We start from the raw sequence: 22,746 nt of genomic DNA, 5'->3' as shown, positions 1-22,746 counted from the left end.
ACACACACACACACACACACACGCACACGCACACGCACACGCACACGCACACGCACACGCACGCACGCACGCACGCACGCACGCACGCACACGCACACGCACACACGCACGCACACACGCACACACGCACACGCACACGTTAAAGAGACAGCAGCTCTTTGAATCAATAAAACAAACTTCATGCTGTGAGACAGAGCTCTGCGATCACAAGTGGAGCGCGTCACTGTCCACAGAGGAGCCGATCCAAACCCTGTTCATGCAGAATTCACACAGAACCGACGGCAGAGAGACCCAACGGCTGTTTCATCATCGCTCTGCGTAACACTTCAATATGCACGATCATAACCACCCCCTCAATCTCCCAGGTTAATTATTACTTTGACTCATTATTCAGTTTGAGAGTAACTGTAAATTTAAGTAAAAGAAGTAGGTACCTTTGCTTTGAACCCCATTAATCAGACTCTCTCAGCATTAACCACCAAAAGCTTTAAGTGTTCCATAATCAGACATTTATTTAACACATGTCGACCTGAGCCTGGAATATTCTACTTCAGTGGGGCCTTTAACCCAAAGGAATCATGTCTAATCAAAAATCATATTTATTTTATCTTTCACCAGCGAAAAACTAAAATGTAAAGTCCAGGATTGAGTTGAAACCCCCAGAAGGAGAGAAATACAGATTCTAGATGAGGAAATCCTGCGTGCAGCTCAGTCTGCAGGCGTCAGCGCCATGGTTACGGTCCCTGCACATCGTCTCCACAGACGACGTGAAGGAACCACCATAAAAACAGCTCCATTCCTTTGGCACCCAGGTGAAAACCCTCCCCAGCTCCTCTCACGTCACCCCCGCACACAAACGTCCTCTCTAACAAACGTTTTCTACCCATTGTTCTCTAAGCCCCGCCCCCTGCTCACCTGTCACAGCCTCCCATTAGGACCCTTCACAGTAACAGTGAGGGTAACAGGGAAATGATGCATTCAGGAAAGTTTACCTCCCAAGGTTTTTTTTTTATATTAAACGGCCAAATCCCCTCAGTGAGCAACTTCCTGTCATGCGGTTGAATAAAAACTCGCCTGCAGCAGAAGGTTCTTCTCAAACCTAATTCAGTTCTGGACTTTTCTGTTCCCACAGGAAATGACAAAAGGGTTGAGCAGAATCCAGCGATGAGCGAGCCATGCAGGCTGGCCCTTAGGGCGCACTCCCACTGTTCCTCCGTACCGTGCCCCAGCACGTTACACAGCTTAAGTCTGGTTCCTTTGACCAGTGTGAGTTCAACAGTACCACGTCAGTGTGTTACGTCCCTGGTGTGCAGGGGAGAGATGGGGGGGTAGCTGATGTCTTAAAACATGGACCAACATGAGTCCTGTGTGCTAAAGTCTGGTTCCTTTGACCAGTGTGAGTTCAACCGTACCACGTCTAGGAGCGGCACGCTTGCCATCCACGGCCCGTTTGAGAGAGGTGGGCTTTAGTAAAGCACGTTTACACGTGTACGAGCACGAGCGTGCGCACGTGTACGAGCACGAGGCCTACAACGGTTCTGAGGTCATTTCCTGTGCGCCTGTTGGGACATAGAAAAAAGAAGGAGGGACCATGCGCGGACATTTCAAACAATGGCAGTGAAAGGTTCACGTTGGTGTGATGCGGAGGTGGAGTGTTTACTGCAGATTTGGTCGATGAAAAGATTCAAAAACAGTCGACAAGACGCACAAAAACTCCGAGGTCTACGGAAAGATCTGGAAACAAAGCCACGCGTCGCCATGACGTCATCAATGCGTGTGACGTGTTACGGCGTGATGACGTGTAGGCAGCAAGAAGCATTCTCCGAGGCCCAGGTAGTGTGAGTACAAACGGGCCTGGAGGGGGGGACAAGGACCCTAAAGCACGGGGCAGAACCATGACAGCTCGTCAGGATGATTCATTTCCATCTTTTAGAAATGCGTTCCTATCAGCATTTAGACTGTTGTGGGACGTCCTGGTGGCCTAAGGGTTTATGTGACGCCCATCTCCCCCGTGTTTCCTGTCAGTTCTGTTTCCTCTGACTAATAAAGAGGAAAAATCCCCCTAAACCCTTTTAAATAACAAAAGTACATTAGGATCTTGGTCTCCAGTCTGTTTGCTGGTCTCCTTAATCCACATCATCTTGAAGATATTGCAGCTGGATAATCACAAGCTCATGCGACAGGAAGCCGTGATGTGAACTCAACCTCCACAACAACAGGAACAGAAGAAGTTTTTTTACTTCAACCAACTGCATGAGGTCAACTGTCCAGACTTTGATGATGTATAAAGACTTTGAAGCCTGTAAAAAAAGGACCCTCATCTTTGCAAAACCTTATAGAAGAGTGGATACGCCCCAAACAAGACGCACAAAAACTCCGAGGTCTACGGAAAGATCTGGAAAACAAAGCCACGCATCGCCATGACGTCATCAATGCGTGTGACGTGTTACGGCGTGATGACGTATAGGCAGCAAGAAGCATTCTCCGAGGCCCTGGTAGAGTGAGTACAAACGGGCCTGGAGGGGGGGGACAAGGACCCTAAAGCACGGGGCACGGGACGGAGGCACAGTGGGAGGGCGCCCTTAAACTCAGGTGCGACTTCTATATTAATCTATAATAACTGTTCACAGTGACAGAGGGCGCACTTGTCTTGTGAGCCTGTATCTGCTGCTCCTGTTCCTCCTGAACCTCTAAAGATGTAAACATCAACTGATAAAGACGACTGAGAACGACTGAACACAAGAGAAAGTCAGATTCTGCAGATCACAAGCTACAGGTGGAGAAAGGTGCAGCTGAACACGGTGACGGAGCAGCAGAGAGAAAGAGTGGAGTGAGAGAGAAAAGAGGAGGATTCTCAAACTGCACTGAAGAAACAGAAACAGCTAAAAGCTCGATGGAGCGGCAGAGGAACGCGTTCAAGGATCCGTTCTCCGTCTCTGATTTTATCAAATAAATTTCCCCCCGAAAAATGCGACTTCTACACGTGTTTCTTCTTATTCATTAGTGCGACTTATCCTCCTGAGACTGCCGTAGTTTGAAGACGATCTTTGGAAAGCTGAACTCTACCTCGAGCAGAAGCAGCGTCTCAGTGATGAACCTGGTCGTAGGGAGCGAGGCGTGTCTCAGATCAGCCACCACCGACACCAAACTGTCCTTCTCCTGCTTCTTACTGTGGACGGAGAACAATCCAACCATCAGCACAGATGAGACACACACACACACACACACACACACACACGCACGCGCATGCGCACGCGCACGCACGCGATCAACCTGTCGGACGCCACGTACTTGTGCAGACACAGAAAGTAATTTATGAAGTCCACCACTTCTGCTTTGCTGAGGCTGGAGCAGAGTTTGGCTTGTTCGTCGGCTGGGAACACGATCAGAGGGCAGCCGTGCTGATCAAAAGTACCTGAGCACACAGAGACGCCAGAGGATCTCAAACGCACGGCAAACAACAGTCAAGCAACAGAGAACACCATCACTTTAGTCCAGCACGCGGGCGGGAGCTTAATTCAATCAATCAAGTGTTTGTGAAGTTTCAGTATCTTGAGTCTGTGCAGGACGTTATCAGCGTCTGAGAGGAGTTCTCCAAGTCGAGAACCCCCCAGTGTTTCCCAACCCGGGGCGACTACTTCCTCTAATGTGAAGACAAAAGGAGATCATGATGAAGTCGACTGTTATACCCGGACATGATGCTGCAGTTTGTGAAATCTATTTATCAGGTGAGCACAGAACTTTAAACAGGGAGCTCAAGGGTTTTAAAGTCCCGGTCTGTAACGTTAGTATGATCAGATTCACTGAAGTCGACACTCAAATCATCCGGTCTTAGAAAAGAAACGTGCCTCTACGTGCACGTAGCAAAAAGATCCACTGCGCCCGTTTCATCCTGTCCACTCAGCGCCGTTCAGTCCGTGCATACGCTAAATGACGTTAGCAGTAATCTGTGAGTAAGTTAGCCACTCTACCTCCATGCTGTTTATTGATGAGAGAAGACACGTGCGCGTTCACAGGAATCTGGTGCATGTGCACTGACGAGCACTCGATGGGAGGGAGGGAGGAGCTCGGTGGGAGAGGGGGAGGGGCGTGAGAGTTGCCAGACTGGCCGACCGCAGCTTTAATAAGTTGTAGTAAAAAAGCTAAAAGTAAAAGTAATGGATAAACAGTTGAAAGTAAAGTTTCTGTGTGTCACGTTTTACACGTATTAATCATTTTACTGACGATTGGAAAATAACAGCCAACAGGGTGCAACATTAGCTAACAACAGCTTAGAAACGGAGCCCGCTAACGTTAGCAAAAGCTGCAGTCGGCAAGTCTGGCCCCTCCCCCTCTCCCACTGAGCTTCTCCCTCCCTCCCATCGAGTGCTCGTCAGTGCACGTGCACCAGATTCCTGTGAATGCGTCCGTGTCCATAAACAGCATGGAGTACACGCTACATGGAGGCTGTGGCGTGTGCACGAACTGTGAACTGTGCTGAGTCGACAGGATGATACGGAACAAACAACAAGCTCTACCTGCACGAAGAGGCGCGGATGATTTGTGACGTTCTATCGGAGCAGAGCGTCCACTTCAGTGAATGTGATCGAGCGTTAACAGTTCAACGGTATGGAAAGAAACAACAACATCTACTTTTACACAGTGAATAGTGCAGTTTGTTCATCTAACAGGGCTGTGAGTACCTGACCCTAAGCAGGGTGGGAACCACAGCTTTATCCACACCTCTGTGCTGCGGACAGAAGAGCAGGAGAAAAGGATTAATAGCTACCAGGGAACAGGACGGCTGCAGAGTGGAGCACATGATCCGCAGGCAGCGATGAGGGGACGCGCTCCTGCACCGACTCCTGGACGTCTGGAAGGAGTGTGGGAAATGATTATTTATATTAAAAACATGCCAGACGAGAGTTTCCAACCGTCGGTGCCGTGTGACCACAGGAGGAACGGGCCCAGCACATTCCCCACCGCCTTCACAGAGAGCTGGCTGATGAGCAGCAGCCTGTGAAGCGATGAGGACGCTGGAGGCTACATCTGAGACTTTATCAGTGAAAGACACCAGTTTACAGGGGGGGGCAGCGGCCTCGTGGCCCAATTGTTGAAAAACCTGTGCTAAAGTGCCATAGGAGCCAAATACGTGTGTTAAAGTGTCCTCTAGGAGCCAAAAACGTGTGCTAAAGTGTCCACTAGGAGCATAAACGTGTGCTAAAGTGTCCTCTAGGAGCCAAAAACGTGTGTTAAAGTGTCCTCTAGGAGCCAAAACATGTGTTAAAGTGTCCTCTAGGAGCATAAACGTGTGTTAAAGTGTCCTCTAGGAGCATAAACGTGTGTTAAAGTGTCCTCTAGGAGCATAAACGTGTGTTAAAGTGTCCTCTAGGAGCCTAAACGTGTGTTAAAGTGTCCTCTAGGAGCATAAACGTGTGTTAAAGTGTCCTCTAGGAGCCAAAACGTGTGTTAAAGTGTCCTCTAGGAGCATAAACGTGTGTTAAAGTATCCTCTAGGAGCATAAACGTGTGTTAAAGTGTCCTCTAGGAGCATAAACGTGTGTTAAAGTGTCCTCTAGGAGCCAAAACATGTGTTAAAGTGTCCTCTAGGAGCATAAACGTGTGTTAAAGTGTCCTCTAGGAGCATAAACGTGTGTTAAAGTGTCCTCTAGGAGCATAAACGTGTGTTAAAGTGTCCTCTAGGAGCATAAACGTGTGTTAAAGTATCCTCTAGGAGCATAAACGTGTGTTAAAGTGTCCTCTAGGAGCATAAACGTGTGTTAAAGTGTCCTCTAGGAGCCAAAACATGTGTTAAAGTGTCCTCTAGGAGCATAAACGTGTGTTAAAGTGTCCTCTAGGAGCATAAACGTGTGTTAAAGTGTCCTCTAGGAGCATAAACGTGTGTTAAAGTGTCCTCTAGGAGCATAAACGTGTGCTAAAGTGTCCTCTAGGAGCATAAACGTGTGTTAAAGTGTCCTCTAGGAGCATAATCGGTGTTAAAGTGCCCTTTTTTCCGTTTTCGCCCCTGCCCTGCAGAAAGCCTGTGTCCGCCCCTGCCTGGTCTCGTACCTGCGGCTGCTCGGTTCATCTTTGTTTCCACTTCCACGCTCTTGTTCTGAACTCGTCCCGGCTCCGTGCTCCAGAGGAACCGGACTCTTCTGCTGCGGTGGGGCCGGAGATCAGGACCGGAGCTCAGGAGCGGCTGGACCGCGGCCGCTCGCTGCCTTCCTCCGCCATGTTGCGTGTGTTCAGCGGCAGCGTCTGTGTCGTTCCCCCGCTGACCGGTGCTGCTGCTCGGCTGCTTTATCACCAAAGAGGGCGGAGAGAGTGAGAGGAGGACGGACAAAGCTGAGCCCGACCCGGCCCCTCAGCAACAGCTCTACGGTCCTAATGTCTTTATTTATTATGTTTTTAATGTTTGTGAACATTTGTCAACGTTTTAAACCAAATAAACAGATAAAAAGTTATAATTATGAGATAAAAAGTTATAAATATGAGATAAAAAGTCATAATAATAAGATTAAGCTCTGATCCTGGAGGACCCTGACTCTGGAGGGCCCTGATCCTGCAGGGCCCTGATCCAGGAGGCCCCTATCCTGGAGGGCCCTGATCCTGGAGGAACCTGATCCTGGAGGACCCTGACTCTGGAGGACCCTGATCCGGATCCTGCAGGGCCCTGATCCTGGAGGACCCTGATCCAGGAGGGCCCTGATCCTGGAGGACCCTGATCCTGGAGGGCCCTGATCCTGGAGGACCCTGATCCTGGAGGGCTCTGATCCTGGAGGGCTCTGATCCTGGAGGACCCTGATCCTGCAGGGCCCCTATCCTGGAGGACCCCGATCCTTGATGGCCCCGATCCTGGAGGGCTCTGATCCTGGAGGACTATGATCCTGGAGGGCCCTGATCCTGATCCTGGAGGATCCTGGAGGACCCTGATCCTGGAGGACCCTGATCCTGCAGGGCCCCTATCCTGGAGGACCCCGATCCTTGAAGGCCCCGATCTTGGAGGGTTCTGATCCTGGAGGACCCTGATCCTGGAGGACCCTGACTCTGGAGGACCCTGACTCTGGAGGACCCTGACCCTGGAGGGCCCTGATCCTGGAGGGCCCTTATCCCGCTGTTCAGACCCTATGTAACACCCTTTCAAAATAAGACTTCCTGTTGGAGCCTGGTGTTCCTGTTGTTTGAACAGAGTTTTTAAAAACATCATCATTGACCTTTGACCTCTTTCTTCTGGATGAAAAAGGGTCAAACTGAGCAAAGAGCTGATCCTGATCCTTCACATGTTCAGACGTTGGTTCTGTTTTGTTTCAACGGAGCGTTTGGACCCAGAACTCTTATTTTGAAAGGGTGTTACCTGAGAGTGAACACAGACCTCCACAGGCTGCTGAAGGCCTTAAAAGCTTATTTTATAAAGTGCTAAAGCTAAATTAACTTTTCAAAATGTCTATTTTCACATAAACGAGTCAGAAAACAGTTGAGCGGCATTTGTGTCACAGGTTCGATATCCGTCACCGCGCGTTCACACCAAAAGAGATGGAGGCGATTAACGAGAATCGTTAAGTATCACTTGCTCATATTTGTCACATTTTTAATCATCACTTCAATCGCAGGTAGCAGCCGCGGTGGCTAGCTAACTGAAGCTAACCGAAGCTAACCCCCGGCTCAGACTGCTCTGCTGTTGGGCTGAATGAAAGTGATGCTAATGCTAATGCTAACAGGGATCTGATGCTTTTAAAAGAACAGAAATCCATTTCCAGTTCCAGCACTGTGCTCCCCACAGGAAGGAGAAGAAGAATTCCCTTTTCAATTATTTCACTCTATTATTATTCAGGTCACACACACACACACACACACACACACACACACACACACACACACACAGAGGCCTGAAGTACACACATGCACAAACAGGACCTATATACATGCAATTAATAGAGAGATGTCAGAGCGAGGGGGCTGCCAGTGCCCAGGAGATGAACTGGCACCTCTCCAGCCACCAGTCCACGCTCCATTCATGGTCCACACAGGGACTTGAACCGGCGACCCTCCGTTTCCCAGCTGAGTCACCTATGGACCGAAGCGACATCATGTGTCATTGCTTCATTTTCATTGGTTTTGAACGGCACCGTGACGCTTTCAGCGCCTCCATGGCTTCTGGTGTGAATGCACGATGACACTCAGGTGGAGCCCGGAGAAACCGAACACCTGCACATGGTTAGCTCTGCAGCAGCACGGTTAGCTCTGCAGCAGCACGGTTAGCTCTGCTGTAGCGCAGTTAGCTCCGCAGCAGCACGGTTAGCTCCGCAGCAGCACGTTAGCTCCCCCGGCTCTCATGACCGATGCTGCTGATTTGGAAAGTGTAGGATCGAGTGTTTTTGGAACTGACCTATAAAAGCTCTTGGTTTAACCGTAAACTCCACCTTCAAACAGGAAGTACTGTCACAAACCCGTCCCGTCACCTGACCTGTGCCTGGAAGCATTTCCTGTGAGCAGCCAAGCCTTCGTTTGTGTTCATACACCAAACGAGTCCGTCTGCATTCCCCATCAGTCCCACCCACGAGTGTTTGTTCAACGCATCAATCACCTTTGACCTGACGGAGGCACCTGTTCCCTCTGCGCCTGTTCCCTCTGCCCCTGGCCCCTCTGCCCCTGTTCCCTCTGCTCCTGTTCCCTCTGCTCCTGTTCCCTCTGCTCCTGTTCCCTCTGCTCCTGTTCCCTCTGCACCTGTTCCCTCTGCACCTGTTCCCTCTGCACCTGTTCCCTCTGCGCCTGTTCCCTCTGCTCACCTGTTCCCTCTCACCTGTTCCCTCTCACCTGTTCCCTCAGCTCCTGTTCCCTCTGCACCTGTTCCCTCAGCTCCTGTTCCCTCTCACCTGTTCCCTCTCACCTGTTCCCTCTGCTCCTGTTCCCTCTGCACCTGTTCCCTCTGCGCCTGTTCCCTCTGCTCACCTGTTCCCTCTGCACCTGTTCCCTCTCACCTGTTCCCTCTGCTCCTGTTCCCTCTGCTCCTGTTCCCTCTGCACCTGTTCCCTCTCACCTGTTCCCTCTGCTCCTGTTCCCTCTGCACCTGTTCCCTCTGCACCTGTTCACCTCTGAACACAGTCCACCTGAAAGATTCATTTAACAAGCTCCTGCACAGATGCTCGTGCACAGATGCTCGTGCACAGATGCTCGTGCACAGACGCTCGTGCACAGACGCTCGTGCACAGACGCCCGTGCACAGACGCCCGTGCACAGACGCCCGTGCACAGATGCCCGTGCACAGATCATTTCCTGTGTTCTTCTTCTCCTCTGGATAAAAGTGTCTCCTCCTCTCCTCCGTGTTGTTGTGGCGTCTGTTCGACCACACGTCACATCCTGCTGAGAGCTCCGTCCAATCAGCAGCCGGCTTCTCTCAGGGAGAAACAGGGCGCTGCTCTCCCACAGGGAAACACACGCACGCTCCAGAGACTCACGTGCACGTTAGGGGCGTTTCAGGGAGAAAGAGCCGCCTCATTCTGGGGATTCGACCTTAATGGAAACACACCGTTTACGTCTTTAAATGTCGCCTGTCGTCAGATTTCTGTGTCACCAGCTCACGTGAGCAGCTGGTCATCGATGACATCACACCACGGGAACAGTGCTTACGGCATTACAACGTTACGGAGCGTAGGACTTTATGGTTTAATGCTAAAAACAGTGATTGGCTGCTGCCATGGAAACAGAAAATCATTGTAAACTCCCTTTAAAAAATATTAATTCAGACTAAATTCATTTATTTTATGGAAAATTTAAACTTTCATCCTGTTCCCCTCAAAACGCCCGCGGCTGTTATTGTTTTAAATAATGCTTTTAATAAAGATTTGACGTGTTTAACCTTTAAGCACCATTATTATTATTATGATGATTATCCTGAAGTGTCTGAAGCCGACCGACGCCTCCTCCCTGCAGCTGATTCACTCATCAGTGATTGTTCTTCCATCAGACGCATTCTTGGCGCTTCAGCAGCAGCTCAAGGAAACAAAGACGCGTTCATCCGTCTCTGGTTTCAGGCCGACAGAAGAAACTGGGCTCAGCGGCGTCTTCCAGACACGTTTGACAGGTTTCCTCGTCTCTTCGTGGAACGTGTTGCATCAGTTTGAACCTTTAACATCTTTTCTCTGAAGTGAATTCAGTTGAAAACATGTTGAAAGGATCCGCAAATCATTGAATTCTGCGTTTATGAAGAGATCAAAGTTGAAGTTTGACGGTTTAAAAACAGACCCAGCGTCTCCGTCAGGTCCGTTCTCCAACTTGATCCAATCGTCCTCGTCTACAGGAGTCTCCATCTTGTCAGACTTTGACTCCTCTGACCAAAAAAGGGCATGTATGTGACGTTGGGGGGAGGGGCGTACGTCCATCTGGCTGACGTTTACCTCCGAGGAGAAGTGAGGGCCAGAGGCTAGCTGTCACTCAAGAGGCCACGCTCCTAATTATTCATACACTTTAACCTCCGATAAAATAAAAACTAGCCCCTCCCCCTCAGTGTTGTCATGGAGACCTGAGCTAAACACACAGACTAGAATGTTCTTTTGTCCTTAAACAGGTTTAATGATGCTGTGTAAACGGCCTGTTTAACATGGGGCTCAATGAGAAACTGCTCTCTTATGAAACCTGCCCCTAGTGGACACTCAGAGAACTGACGCTGACGGAGCTTCCTGATTGGACCAGACAGGAAGTCTCTCTCTGGGGGCGCTTTCACAAACACACACGGCCCCTGAGGGTGTCCAGTCCTCCTCCTGGAGCCTCTGTCCTGCAGGTTTTAGTGTCTCTCTGCTCAAACGCACCTCAACAGTTTCCTTTGTCGTTGAGGAGAAATTAATAACTGCGAGTGAAAACCCACCAAGTCTAAAATGCTGGGAAAGGGGCGACACGTACTTTATCAGACGCCTGCAGCAGAGCGCGTCCGTGCCCCGCGTGTCTCAACCGAGGGTCTCGATGTTCCACACACTCATTCAACCACAAGTTTGCAAATACAAAAAAAAACATTTTTATTCAGTTTTTTCTCCGTCAGTGTCATTTCAGTGCACGTTAACTTCTGATTTCACAGATTAGAATATCGAGGAAATTAAACACTTTAACTGCAAAACGAACCAAAAGAATAAATGAAATATAGAAAAACACAAACGTCAAATCACAAAAGGAACAACCTGGAATCAAACCGCAGCTTTACTTTCACCTCAGAAAATATCAAAACGTCAAAAACTCAAAGTTCAAAAAGCAGCAAACACGCTCAAAGCAAAATAAGGTGCAGGAAATATGAGGAAGTCACGACTCTGTGGTTCTCTGCAGACGATCAGAGCTACGTTATCTACTCTACGTTCTCTACTCTACGTTATCTACTTTACGTTTTCTACTCTACGTTATCTACTCTACGTTCTCTACTCTACGTTATCTACTCTACGTTATCTACTCTACGTTATCTACTCTACGTTCTCTACTCTACGTTATCTACTCTACGTTATCTACTCTACGTTATCTACTCTAGGTTATCTACTCTACGTTATCTACTCTAGGTTTTCTACTCTACGTTATCTACTCTACGTTCTCTACTCTACGTTATCTACTTTACGTTCTCTACTCTACGTTATCTACTCTACCGTTATCTACTCTACGTTCTCTACTTTACGTTCTCTACGGAACGAGTGGAAAACAAGGGTTAGAGTTGTTACGTTTGTCGTTCATCTCCACAAAACAAACTTCTTGTTAAAGACCCACAGAATAAAGTTCATTATATTACATATATATATATAAATATAAATATGTTACAGTGACACCTCTTAAAACATCCCTGATCAAACTGCAGCAGCTGCTCTTTCACATGCATCAGTGCCGTGGTTCATTCGTTCCACTGATAGATTTATAATCTGAGCTCTGGTCCCTTCATCTCCTCAAAAACATCGAGAAAAACACTGAATATTAAAAATAAATGAGTCCTCTCTTGTATCTGTGCGTGAGTTTCACTTTTTCTGCTTTTAAACAAAACTGATGTTTAAAGTGTGTTGAGTTAAAGTTTGAATGTGTAGAGCGAGCAGAACAGCTCCATCTAGAGTCTCCAGATCGTCGTCTCAACAACAAAAAAGAAGTCCAGCAGTGGGGTTGCCAGGTTGGTCAGACCCGGCCCAGTAGCTCCAGGAGACCGGAGTCTGTTTGAGCCTGTTTGAACCCGTCCCCTCCAGAAAATCACAGCATCAAAACAAGGATTAGAGGAGTTTGACTGACAGTTAGCGTTAGCCGTTAGCATTAGCCGTTCCAGCTAAGTGCAGATGAAAGTGGTGTTAGCATCAAGGAGCAGCGTAGCCATGTGGGCGTGCGTTTGAATGGCGTTCCTCTCCTTTCTCTCAGTCCATGGAGTGAATGCTCGGCCTATAGTGACTCTGGTTGTTGCCCGTCTCCGCTCACTCAGCTGCTGGGACAAAGAACGCCCCCTTCACTGAGGCTCCCAAGCAGCTGCAGGATTGGCTAACTCCATTTCACCCAGTGCCAGCCTACAGTAGCTGCACCCAACAACAGACAACCCTGGCAACCAGCAACGCCCAACGCTATTGGCTGCTTAAAAATATCACTTTAATAAAGATTCCGCAGATTCAATCTTTAAGTATTTTTGTGCTAAAACAGAAGTTACTTGTGTTTAAACTCTGAGTTTAAGAGAAAAAGGCAAACAAACAAACATTACGCTGTAGTATAAGTTACAAATATCAATATTCAGCCATATTAAAGAAAATAATTACACATCATTAATAAACTCCATCTCATTTCACAGTGACAGCACGACAAAGGTTTCCACCGGTGAAGGAAAGATGAAACAGCCGATGGTGCGTGTGTGATTGGTCGACCGTGGACTGGCGGCCTGACGAGCCAATCAGAGCCGTCGGCTGAGCGGCTCCGTCTCCCGGGTCTCAGGAGAACTTCCTTCAGTTCTTCCCGTGGGTCAGGACTCGCAGCTGAGCCTCCAGTTTACCCGCCTCACCCTGGGACATACAGGAGACAGGAAGAGTTCAGCACGTGTGTTTGTGTGTGTGTGTGGGGGGGGGGGGGGTCGTGTTGCTGCTGCAGAGAGTTAAGCGCTCTTACGTCACGGGAGTTTCCGGGCATCTTTAGCGCCAGCTCGGTCCAGTTGGTGGCCTCAGAGATGTTCCCCAGTTCCTTGTGACACTAAGAGTCGAACAACAGGACGGTTAGAGTTGATCCTCACAGTCACACACATGTGCTGGTGCTGCCACAGGGAAGGAAGGTTAACAGAGACACCCTGGGCCCAGAGAAGGAGCCACAAACTCTGAAGCCCTAAAGCAGGGGGGTCAAACTCAGGCCCGTGGGCCAAATCTGGCCCGTGGTGTAATTATATTTGTCCCCTAAGATCAGATCCAGGTTCTCTGAGAGCTGGCCCGTGAGTATAAAGCACACACACGTCTACTCTTCTGTTCACACACATGAGCATCCATACTACCAGTCTCTGCAGACACACTGAATCCACCCCTCCCCAAAAACGACCCAAAGAAAGATGGAAACACCACAAAAACGTGACAAAACGACTAAAAACAGATGAAAACACCACAAAACATGACAAAACGACTAAAAACAAACGTAAAACACCACAAAAACATTACAAAACGACTAAAAACAGATGGAAACACCACAAAAATGTGACAAAACGACTAAAAACAGATGGAAACACCACAAAAATGTGACAAAACGACTAAAAACAGATGAAAACACCACAAAAACATGACAAAACGACTAAAAACAAACGCAAAACACCACAAAAACATGACAAAACGACAAAAAAAAACGCAAAACACCACAAAAACATGACAAAACGACTAAAAACAGATGAAAACACCACAAAAACATGACAAAACGACTAAAAACAAACGTAAAACACCACAAAAACATTACAAAACGACTAAAAACAGATGGAAACACCACAAAAATGTGACAAAACGACTAAAAACAGATGAAAACACCACAAAAACATGACAAAACGACTAAAAACAAACGCAAAACACCACAAAAACATGACAAAACGACAAAAAAAAACGCAAAACACCACAAAAACATGACAAAACGACTAAAAACAGATGAAAACACCACAAAAACATGACAAAACGACTAAAAACAGACACAAAACACCAGAAAAACGTGACAAAACGACAAAAAAAAACGCAAAACTCCACAAAAACAAGACAAAACGACTAAAAACAGATGAAAACACCACAAAAACATGACAAAACGACTAAAAACAGACACAAAACACCAGAAAAACGTGACAAAACGACAAAAAAAACGCAAAACACCACAAAAACATGACAAAACGACTAAAAACAAACGCAAAACACCAGAAAAACGCCCCAAAGAAAGATGGAGGACAGGATCTTTCAGCAGATGATCTGTGTCTGAAGGTAAAGAGCTGTTTGTCACCGTGGCTGTAACCAAAGAATCAAACAGAAGAAACACCACGACAAGAACAAGGAGCTGCACTGGAAAGGCTCAACGTTACACATCTGGAGAGAAACATGCAACAAATACAGAGTTTGGGACGAACTTTGTCTCGTCTTCTGACGACTCACCGTGCTTTCACAGTGTTTGTCACATTCACACTGATGCAGTGGACATCTACACGCCATCTAAACTAACCATTCACACACATTTACACACCCATGTGCAGCACGGGGAGCAATTCAGGGTCCAGTGTCTTGCTCAAGGACACTTCCACATGAGTTTCTCAAGTGGAGGACAATCCACTGAGCCACAGTCGCCCAATGTCATACATGACATACTTTTTATTTTTAGATTTGAGATCTGTAGAAAACAAACGGAAGTCTCGTCGACTGATTCTCAAACCGTGGTTTTACTCGTCTCTCTCTGTTTGAACGTGAAGAATCTCCAAAATCAAAACAAGGAAACATTCAGTAACTGAATAAACTTTAAAGAGTGAAACGTTATTAAAAGTGTGCGTCTCTGATCTTTTACCTGAGCGATGTAGAGTCTCACCGTCCTGGAGAAGCCTGGACTGAGCTCCTCTGCCTGCAAATCACCACACAAACATTTGGGTTTTACAATCAACACCAGTGCTCTCTGAGGGGTGTGTGTGTGTGTGTGTGTGTGTGTGTGTGTGTGTGTGTGTATGTGTGTGTGTGTGTGTGTGTGTGTGTGTGTTTGAGAGAGAGAGAGAGAGAGAGAGAGGAGGAGAGTGGGCTATTGCTCCCAATGTTTCTGTAAATCATCACTTCCAGAACGCTCAGTCAGGGCGCACTCCCACTGTTCCTCCGTCCCGTGCCCCAGCACGTTCCACGGCTAAAGTCTGGTTCCTTTGACCAGTGTGAGTGCAACCGTACCACGTCTAGGAGCGGCACGCTTGCCGTCCACGACCCGTTTGGGAGAGGTGGGCTTTAGTAAAGCACGTGTGCACGTGAACGTGAACGAGTACAAGCGTGCGCACGTGTACGAGAACGAGGCCTACGGCGGTTCTGAGGTCATTTCCTGTGCGCCTGTTGGGACGTAGAAAAAAGAAGGAGGGACCATGCGCGGACATTTCAAACAATGGCGGTGAAAGGTTCACGTTGGTGTGATGCGGAGGTGGAGTGTTTACTGCAGATTTGGTCGATGAAAAGATTCAAAAACAGTCGACAAGACGCACAAAAACTCTGAGGTCTACGGAAAGATCTGGAAACAAAGCCACGCATCGCCATGACGTCATCAATGCGTGTGACGTGTTACGGCGTGATGACGTATAGGCAGCAAGAAGCATTCTCCAAGGCCCAGGTAGTGTGAGTACAAACGGGCCTGGAGGGGGGGACAAGGACCCTTAAATGAAGCAGCGGACATCTTCTTAAATCAGTACCTTGAGGAAGTTCTCAAGGGCGTCGTGCAGCGTGGAAGTGGGGGGGCTCTGGTAGAGGGCCGCAGCTGCCTTCTGCTCCAACCAGTCCAGAGTGGCCACCTGCACACACACACACACACACACACTGTTATAAACACCACTTAAAGCTGCAGTCTCTCTAATGTCCAGCAGGAGGAGACTTCACTGCAACGACGATCTTGAGACACTAGAGGGAGCCGTTCTGCTCCTTCTACACATTGAACCTCTAACAGTAGCAGGCACATGCAGCCCCTCGTCTCACCTCGTAGCACCATCGGCCCAGCAGGTAGAAGCACGTGGGGTCGTCGTCTCTGAGGGCGAGGGCTCGGTCCAGATGCTCCTGAGCGGAGAAACCAAACAAGAGTAAAGCAAAACTGTGCTTGAACCCAACAGGAGCTGAACACCAGCGCGGTGTGCCTGAGTCACCTTTAGGATGTGGCTGCTCTTCAGTTTGCTGTGCATGCTGTCGTGCTGAGAGGTCACTTCTGTCAGCACAGCGAACCTGGAGCCGAGAGCACAGAAGGACACGGGACATCAGAGCACAGCTGAGCGGTTACCGGGGCAACAGGAACTATACGAGCTGAACCATCTTACCATTTATGACACTCAGCGGTCAGGCCGTCCTTCTTCAGAGCCAACTCCGCCTCCTCTCGCCCTGCAACACACACACGCATAGACACGCACAGACACACACACACACACACACACACACACACACACACACACACACACACACACACACACACACACACACACACACACACACACACACACACACACACACACACACACACACACACACACACACACACACACACACACACACACACACACACACACACACACACACACACACACACACACACACACACACACACACACACACACACACACACAAACACGCATAGACACGCACAGACACACGCACACACACACACACACACACACACACACACACACACACACACACACACACACACACACACACACACACACACACACACACACACACACACACACACACACACACACACACACACACACACACACACACACACACACACACACACACACACACAACACGCATAGACACGCACAGACACACGCACACACACACACACACACGCACACACACACACACACACACACGCACGCGCACACACACAAACACACACACACACCTCAGTTAAAGAACTCTTGAAGGGCCTGTGTGCACAAATTGAGCAGAATAGCTCAAGTAGCTGTTTAGCTCCGTTTCTGCTGGGAATCTTCCACAGTCCCAGGGTCCTTAATCCAGTTTAAGGGCGCCCTCCCACTGTGCCTCCGTCCCGTGCCCCGTGATTTAGGGTCCTTGTCCCCCCCTCCAGGCCCGTTTGTACTCACACTACCTGGGCCTCGGAGAATGCTTCTTGCTGCCTATACGTCATCACGCCGTAACACGTCACACGCATTGATGACGTCATGGCGATGCGTGGCTTTGTTTCCAGATCTTTCCGTAGACCTCGGAGTTTTTGTGCGTCTTGTCGACTGTTTTTGAATCTTTTCATCGACCAAATCTGCAGTAAACACTCCACCTCCGCATCACACCAACGTGAACCTTTCACCGCCATTGTTTTAAATGTCCGCGCATGGTCCCTCCTTCTTTTTTCTACGTCCCAACAGGCGCACAGGAAATGACCTCAGAACCGCTGTAGGCCTCGTGCTCGTACACGTGCGCACGCTCGTGCACGTACACGTGCAAAGGTGCTTTACTAAAGCCCACCTCTCCCAAACGGGCCGTGGACGGCAAACGTGCCGCTCCTAGACGTGGTACGGTTGCACTCACACTGGTCAAAGGAACCAGACTTTAGCCGTGACACGTGCTGGGCACGGGACGGAGGCACAGTGGGAGGGCGCCCTAACAGTCAACACTTAATATAATCATTATTATTATTATAATTATAATATATATATATTATTATACGCTTGTGTGCTTTACCTTGTTGCGCGTAGGTCGTCTTCTCCTGTTTGTCCTGTGCAGACTCGTACATGTCGCCGTAAGCCCGAGCCAGTCGCCATAGAAACTCCCTGCTGTCTCCGTACTGCGCGCGCACGCACACACACACACACACACACACACACACACACACACACACACACACACACACACACACACACACACACACACACACACACACACACACACACACACACACACACACACACACACACACACACACACACACACACACACACACACACACACACACACACACACACACACACACACACACACACCCCATTAATGCAGTGAGTGCTCCGACTCTCACACCTGCGGACTCAGCGTCTTCCTTTAAGTCTCTCCTGAAGGTTTTCTTGTCACCATGGTTTCAGGGTTCAGAGCGGCCCTCGCGCTCTTTAAACGCCGCTCTTCGGACGATTTGACCTCATTTGAATTTGAATTCCTGACCCATTTTCTCTCTTTGTGCAGCTGCAGCTACACTTTTACGCTGTGTTTTCATTCTGAAACAGCGTTTTACCTTTAAAACGATCTCCCTCCACATAAACACACCTGGAGACGTCACACGGCCGTTACATACACGCAGGTTATTTCTAATATTCAGCTTTTTAAAAATATTTTTGCAAACATGAACCTTTTCTCTGTGTAGCTTTAGCATTAAAGCATTAAAGCATTTCCACACATATTTCCTCAGGAAATGCATTTTCTAATGTTACGTTAAAAATACAGAAAACACTTTGCAGCAAGAACAACGATGATGCAAAGTGAGAGCAGGTTTATTTCCTCACACATCGTCTGTGTATTTCTACGCGCTGCACGGTTCATATCAGGCTGTTTAACTTTATTCTGTCGTTGTAATAATCACGGGTGTCCTCAGCATGGCTCTGCGCCCTCGGCCTGTCCCTCACCTCTGTCCTGTTGTCCTGCAGCAGACGAAAGCCCTCTGCCTTTAAACGGGCGTCTCCCGTGTGGAGGACGTCGCTCTGAGCCAGGAGGAGAGCCAGCTCCCCACTGGGGACCTCAGTCACCGGCTGCAGCCTTCCCTGCTCCTCCTCCTCTTGCTCCTCCTCCTCCTCCTCCACCTCCTCCACCCCTTCCTCCTCCTGGGAGTCTTCCTGGCGCAGGGTGAGGACCGTGGCACAGCTCTTGTCCTCCTCTTCCTCAGACTCCTCCTCAGGCTCCCGCCCCCCCTCCTCTCTGTCCGTGTCACGGTCGGTGTAGTCCGACTCTGCGTAGGCCGTCGAGTACCTAACACACACACACGCACACACACACACACACACACACGCCTTTATTTAGTGATGTGTAACCTGTGGGTTTGACACATGGCATCTAACATGAATGTGGGAGCCCAGTCTGCAGGTCTGAACTAAACTCATGTATCTTCTTGACGCAGATCATTTTGGTTTTATTTGCTCGTCTTTAAAGAAAAGTGCCGATAAAATAAAGGTGACTCAGCGTTCAACACATCAGTCTGTGTTGAAACAGTCGGCACCGTCAGTGACTCAGTGTCAGTGACACTTGGTTCGATGTAACGACCTGTAATTGGTTTAGAGACTAACAGGAAGCAGCTGATGAAGCTCGTTAAGAAGCTCATTAAGGAGCCTTTAAACAAACAACAGCACATTAAAGTGAGCTCCGGTTTAAACAGATGCAACATTAAAGCTCAGTTAGAATACAAACGTGTGCTAAAGTGTCCTCTAGGAGCATAAACGTGTGTTAAAGTGTCCTCTAGGAGCATAAACATGAGTTAAAGTGTCCTCTAGGAGACTAAACGTGTGTTAAAGTGTCCTCTAGGAGCATAAACGTGTGTTAAAGTGTCCTCTAGGAGACTAAACGTGTGTTAAAGTGTCCTCTAGGAGCATAAAAGTGTGTTAAAGTGTCCTCTAGGAGCATAAACATGTGCTAAAGTGTCCTCTAGGAGCATAAACGTGTGTTAAAGTGTCCTCTAGGAGCATAAACATGTGTTAAAGTGTCCTCTAGGAGCATAAACGTGTGCTAAAGTGTCCTCTAGGAGCCTAAACGTGTGTTAAAGTGTCCTCTAGGAGACTAAACGTGTGTTAAAGTGTCCTCTAGGAGCATAAACGTGTGTTAAAATGTCCTCTAGGAGCATAAACGTGTGTTAAAGTGTCCTCTAGGAGCATAACGTGTGCTAAAGTGTCCTCTAGGAGCATAAACATGTGTTAAAGTGTCCTCTAGGAGCATAAACGTGTGTTAAAGTGTCCTCTAGGAGCATAAACGTGTGCTAAAGTGTCCTCTAGGAGCATAAACGTGTGCTAACATGTATGCACAGGTTTTTGACGTACCCCCCTTCGCTGGTCTCGTACGTGCTGGTCACGCCCTGGCTGGCAGTGAAGTAGATGGAGCTGGAGCCGGTGGAGTCAGTGCGCTCCCTGTGCACGTGGCGTCGCCGGCGTACCCGCTGACTGTCCTCCACCCCCTTCCTGAACGCGGGGGAGAAAGAACACGCATGCATCAGTCAAACACTTGCTCCTGGAGTTAAACGGATCAGAACACGGAGCATGTTTATCAGCCATGTGTGGAGATTCAGGTCCACACGGATAAAACAGTGTTTTAAGCGTGGTCGCACTCAGAGGCCCAGGGAGGGGGATGCTGCCACTCACTTCACGTCCTGGATGATCTGCAGAGCGATGTCCTGCAGGCCGCCCCTCAGCTCGGCCACCTCTGAGCGCAGCGAGGACACGCAGGTCAGCACCTGGTCCAGCTGCTTCCTCAGCTCCAGCTGCTGCTCCGGGGACAGGCCCTGCACCACCGCCTCCACCGCCGCCAGGGCCTGCTGCTGGGCCTCCGCCTCTGCAGGAGGAGACGCACACACACCGAGGTGAAGGTTTGGACTTTATATCAAATACAGTTTATACTGAGAGATGGATGTTATATTACATTTCACTTTGATCACCAATTAAATGCAAGCTAACGCTAACACCGCTAACTCTCTGATGGCACTAACACACGTTTATGCTCCTAGAGGACACTTTAACACACGTTTTGGCTCCTAGAGGACACTTTAGCACACGTTTAGGCTCCTAGAGGACACTTTCACACACGTTTATGCTCCTAGAGGACACTTTAACACACGTTTATGCTCCTAGTGGACACTTTAGCACACGTTTATGCTCCTAGAGGACACTTTAGCACATGTTTATGCTCCTAGAGGACACTTTAGCACACGGTTATGCTCCTAGAGGACACTTTAACACATGTTTATGCTCCTAGAGGACACTTTAGCACACGTTTATGCTCCTAGAGGACACTTTCACACACGTTTATGCTCCTAGAGGACACTTTAACACACGTTTATGCTCCTACACTTTAGCACACGTTTATGCTCCTAGAGGACACTTTAGCACACGTTTATGCTCCTAGAAGACACTTTAACACACGTTTATGCTCCTAGAGGACACTTTAGCACACGTTTATGCTCCTAGAGGACACTTTCACACACGTTTATGCTCCTAGAGGACACTTTAACACACGTTTATGCTCCTAGAGGACACTTTAGCACACGTTTATGCTCCTAGAGGATACTTTAGCACACGTTTATGCTCCTAGAGGACACTTTAACACACGTTTATGCTCCTAGAGGACACTTTATCACACGTTTAAGCTCCTAGAGGACACTTTAACACACGTTTATGCTCCTAGAGGACACTCTAACACACGTTTATGCTCCTAGAGGATACTTTAGCACACGTTTATGCTCCTAGAGGACACTTTAACACACGTTTATGCTCCTAGAGGACACTTTATCACACTGGCTGATCCTTACTAACATGTGGTACAAACTCATCATCATAACTAAAGAGAGATTGTTTTACAAGTCATGGAAAATAACTTTTGATAGTGGCAGGCACCACACACACACACACACACACACACACACACACACACACACACACACACACACACACACACACACACACACACACACACACACACACACACACACACACACACAGAGTAAACCCACCCTGTGTGTCCAGACTCTCCCGCAGCAGTAGAGCCTCCTCCGCCCCGTCAAACAGCCGTGCAGGTGCCCGGGCCTCCAGCCCCAGTCTCCGGGCTCTTCTCCTGCTGATCTCCCGGTAGATGATGAACGCAACCAGCCCGCAGCCGGCCGTGGCTGTGACCGCGAGCCCGAGGAGCCCGGTCCTCCCGAGCGGCGTGTTCATCCCCGCTCCAGACACGGCCCGTTTATATAACAATAATAATATTAATATATATATATATATATGTGTGTATAACAGCAGCGCTTTAACGGTCCCCAGTCATGTCTGCTGCAGCCTCCTCCTCTGGTTAATTAGCTTAGCTCACTTAGCTTGTTAGCTTAATGTCATTAGCCTTAACCAGCTAATACATAAATAACACAGTGACGCAGCTGTGACACTTTCTCTGCTTTTATATGTTTTTATAATGAAACGACGCGTTTTAAATGTTAATAATAAACAAACAAACGCGCTGTTTACATCACGTCAGTGTGTGCGCGTGTTAGCTAACGGGCCAATGATGCTGCCAACGTGTGACGTCACAGGTGACGCCATCGACGGACCGTTTCCGGTTTCAACTTACAAAATAAAAGGTTAAAAAAAACCGCTTACAAAATAAAACATATAGCGCATTTTTAGCACTTATTTATGCTCCTAGAGGACACTATAACACACGTTTATGCTCCTAGAGGACACTTTAACACACGTTAATGCTCCTAGAGGACACTATAACACACGTTTATGCTCCTAGAGGACACTTTAACACACGTTAATGCTCCTAGAGGACACTTTAGCGCACGGTTATGCTCCTAGAGAACACGTTAGCACACGTTTATGCTCCTAGAGGACACTTTAAGACACGTTTATGCTCCTAGAGGACACTTT

General features: G+C 48.4%; 1 protein-coding gene across 1 annotated transcript; it reads right to left on the bottom strand.

Moving 5' to 3' along the window:
- Positions 1–12,457: 12,457 nt before the first annotated feature.
- On the bottom strand, positions 12,458–22,396 carry rmdn3 (regulator of microtubule dynamics 3). The gene is made up of 12 exons (XM_083934631.1): positions 21,846–22,396; positions 20,482–20,671; positions 20,164–20,301; positions 18,766–19,105; positions 17,837–17,939; positions 16,453–16,513; positions 16,285–16,360; positions 16,121–16,198; positions 15,841–15,939; positions 14,970–15,023; positions 13,074–13,154; positions 12,458–12,970 (listed from the first exon to the last, which is right to left on the bottom strand). The coding sequence occupies exons 1-12, from the start codon at positions 22,045–22,047 to the stop codon at positions 12,914–12,916; spliced, it is 1,479 nt and encodes a 492-aa protein (XP_083790757.1). The 5' UTR covers positions 22,048–22,396; the 3' UTR covers positions 12,458–12,913.
- Between the last annotated feature and the right edge of the window lie 350 nt (positions 22,397–22,746).

This window comes from Echiichthys vipera (assembly GCF_963691815.1).
Source record: "Echiichthys vipera genome assembly, chromosome: 19".
Classification (NCBI taxonomy): Eukaryota; Metazoa; Chordata; class Actinopteri; order Perciformes; family Trachinidae; genus Echiichthys; species Echiichthys vipera.
This window is presented reverse-complemented; position numbering and strand designations above follow the sequence as displayed.

Coding starts and splice junctions, on each gene's coding strand:
- rmdn3 (XM_083934631.1), bottom strand. CDS start 22,047: ATGAACACGCCGCTCGGGAGGACCGGGCTCCTCGGGCTCGCGGTCACA. Junction 17,940..18,765: donor TGCAGGACAACAGGACAGAG/GTGAGGGACAGG, acceptor GTGCGCGCGCAG/TACGGAGACAGCAGGGAGTT. Junction 15,940..16,120: donor TGGGCCGATGGTGCTACGAG/GTGAGACGAGGG, acceptor GTGTGTGTGCAG/GTGGCCACTCTGGACTGGTT.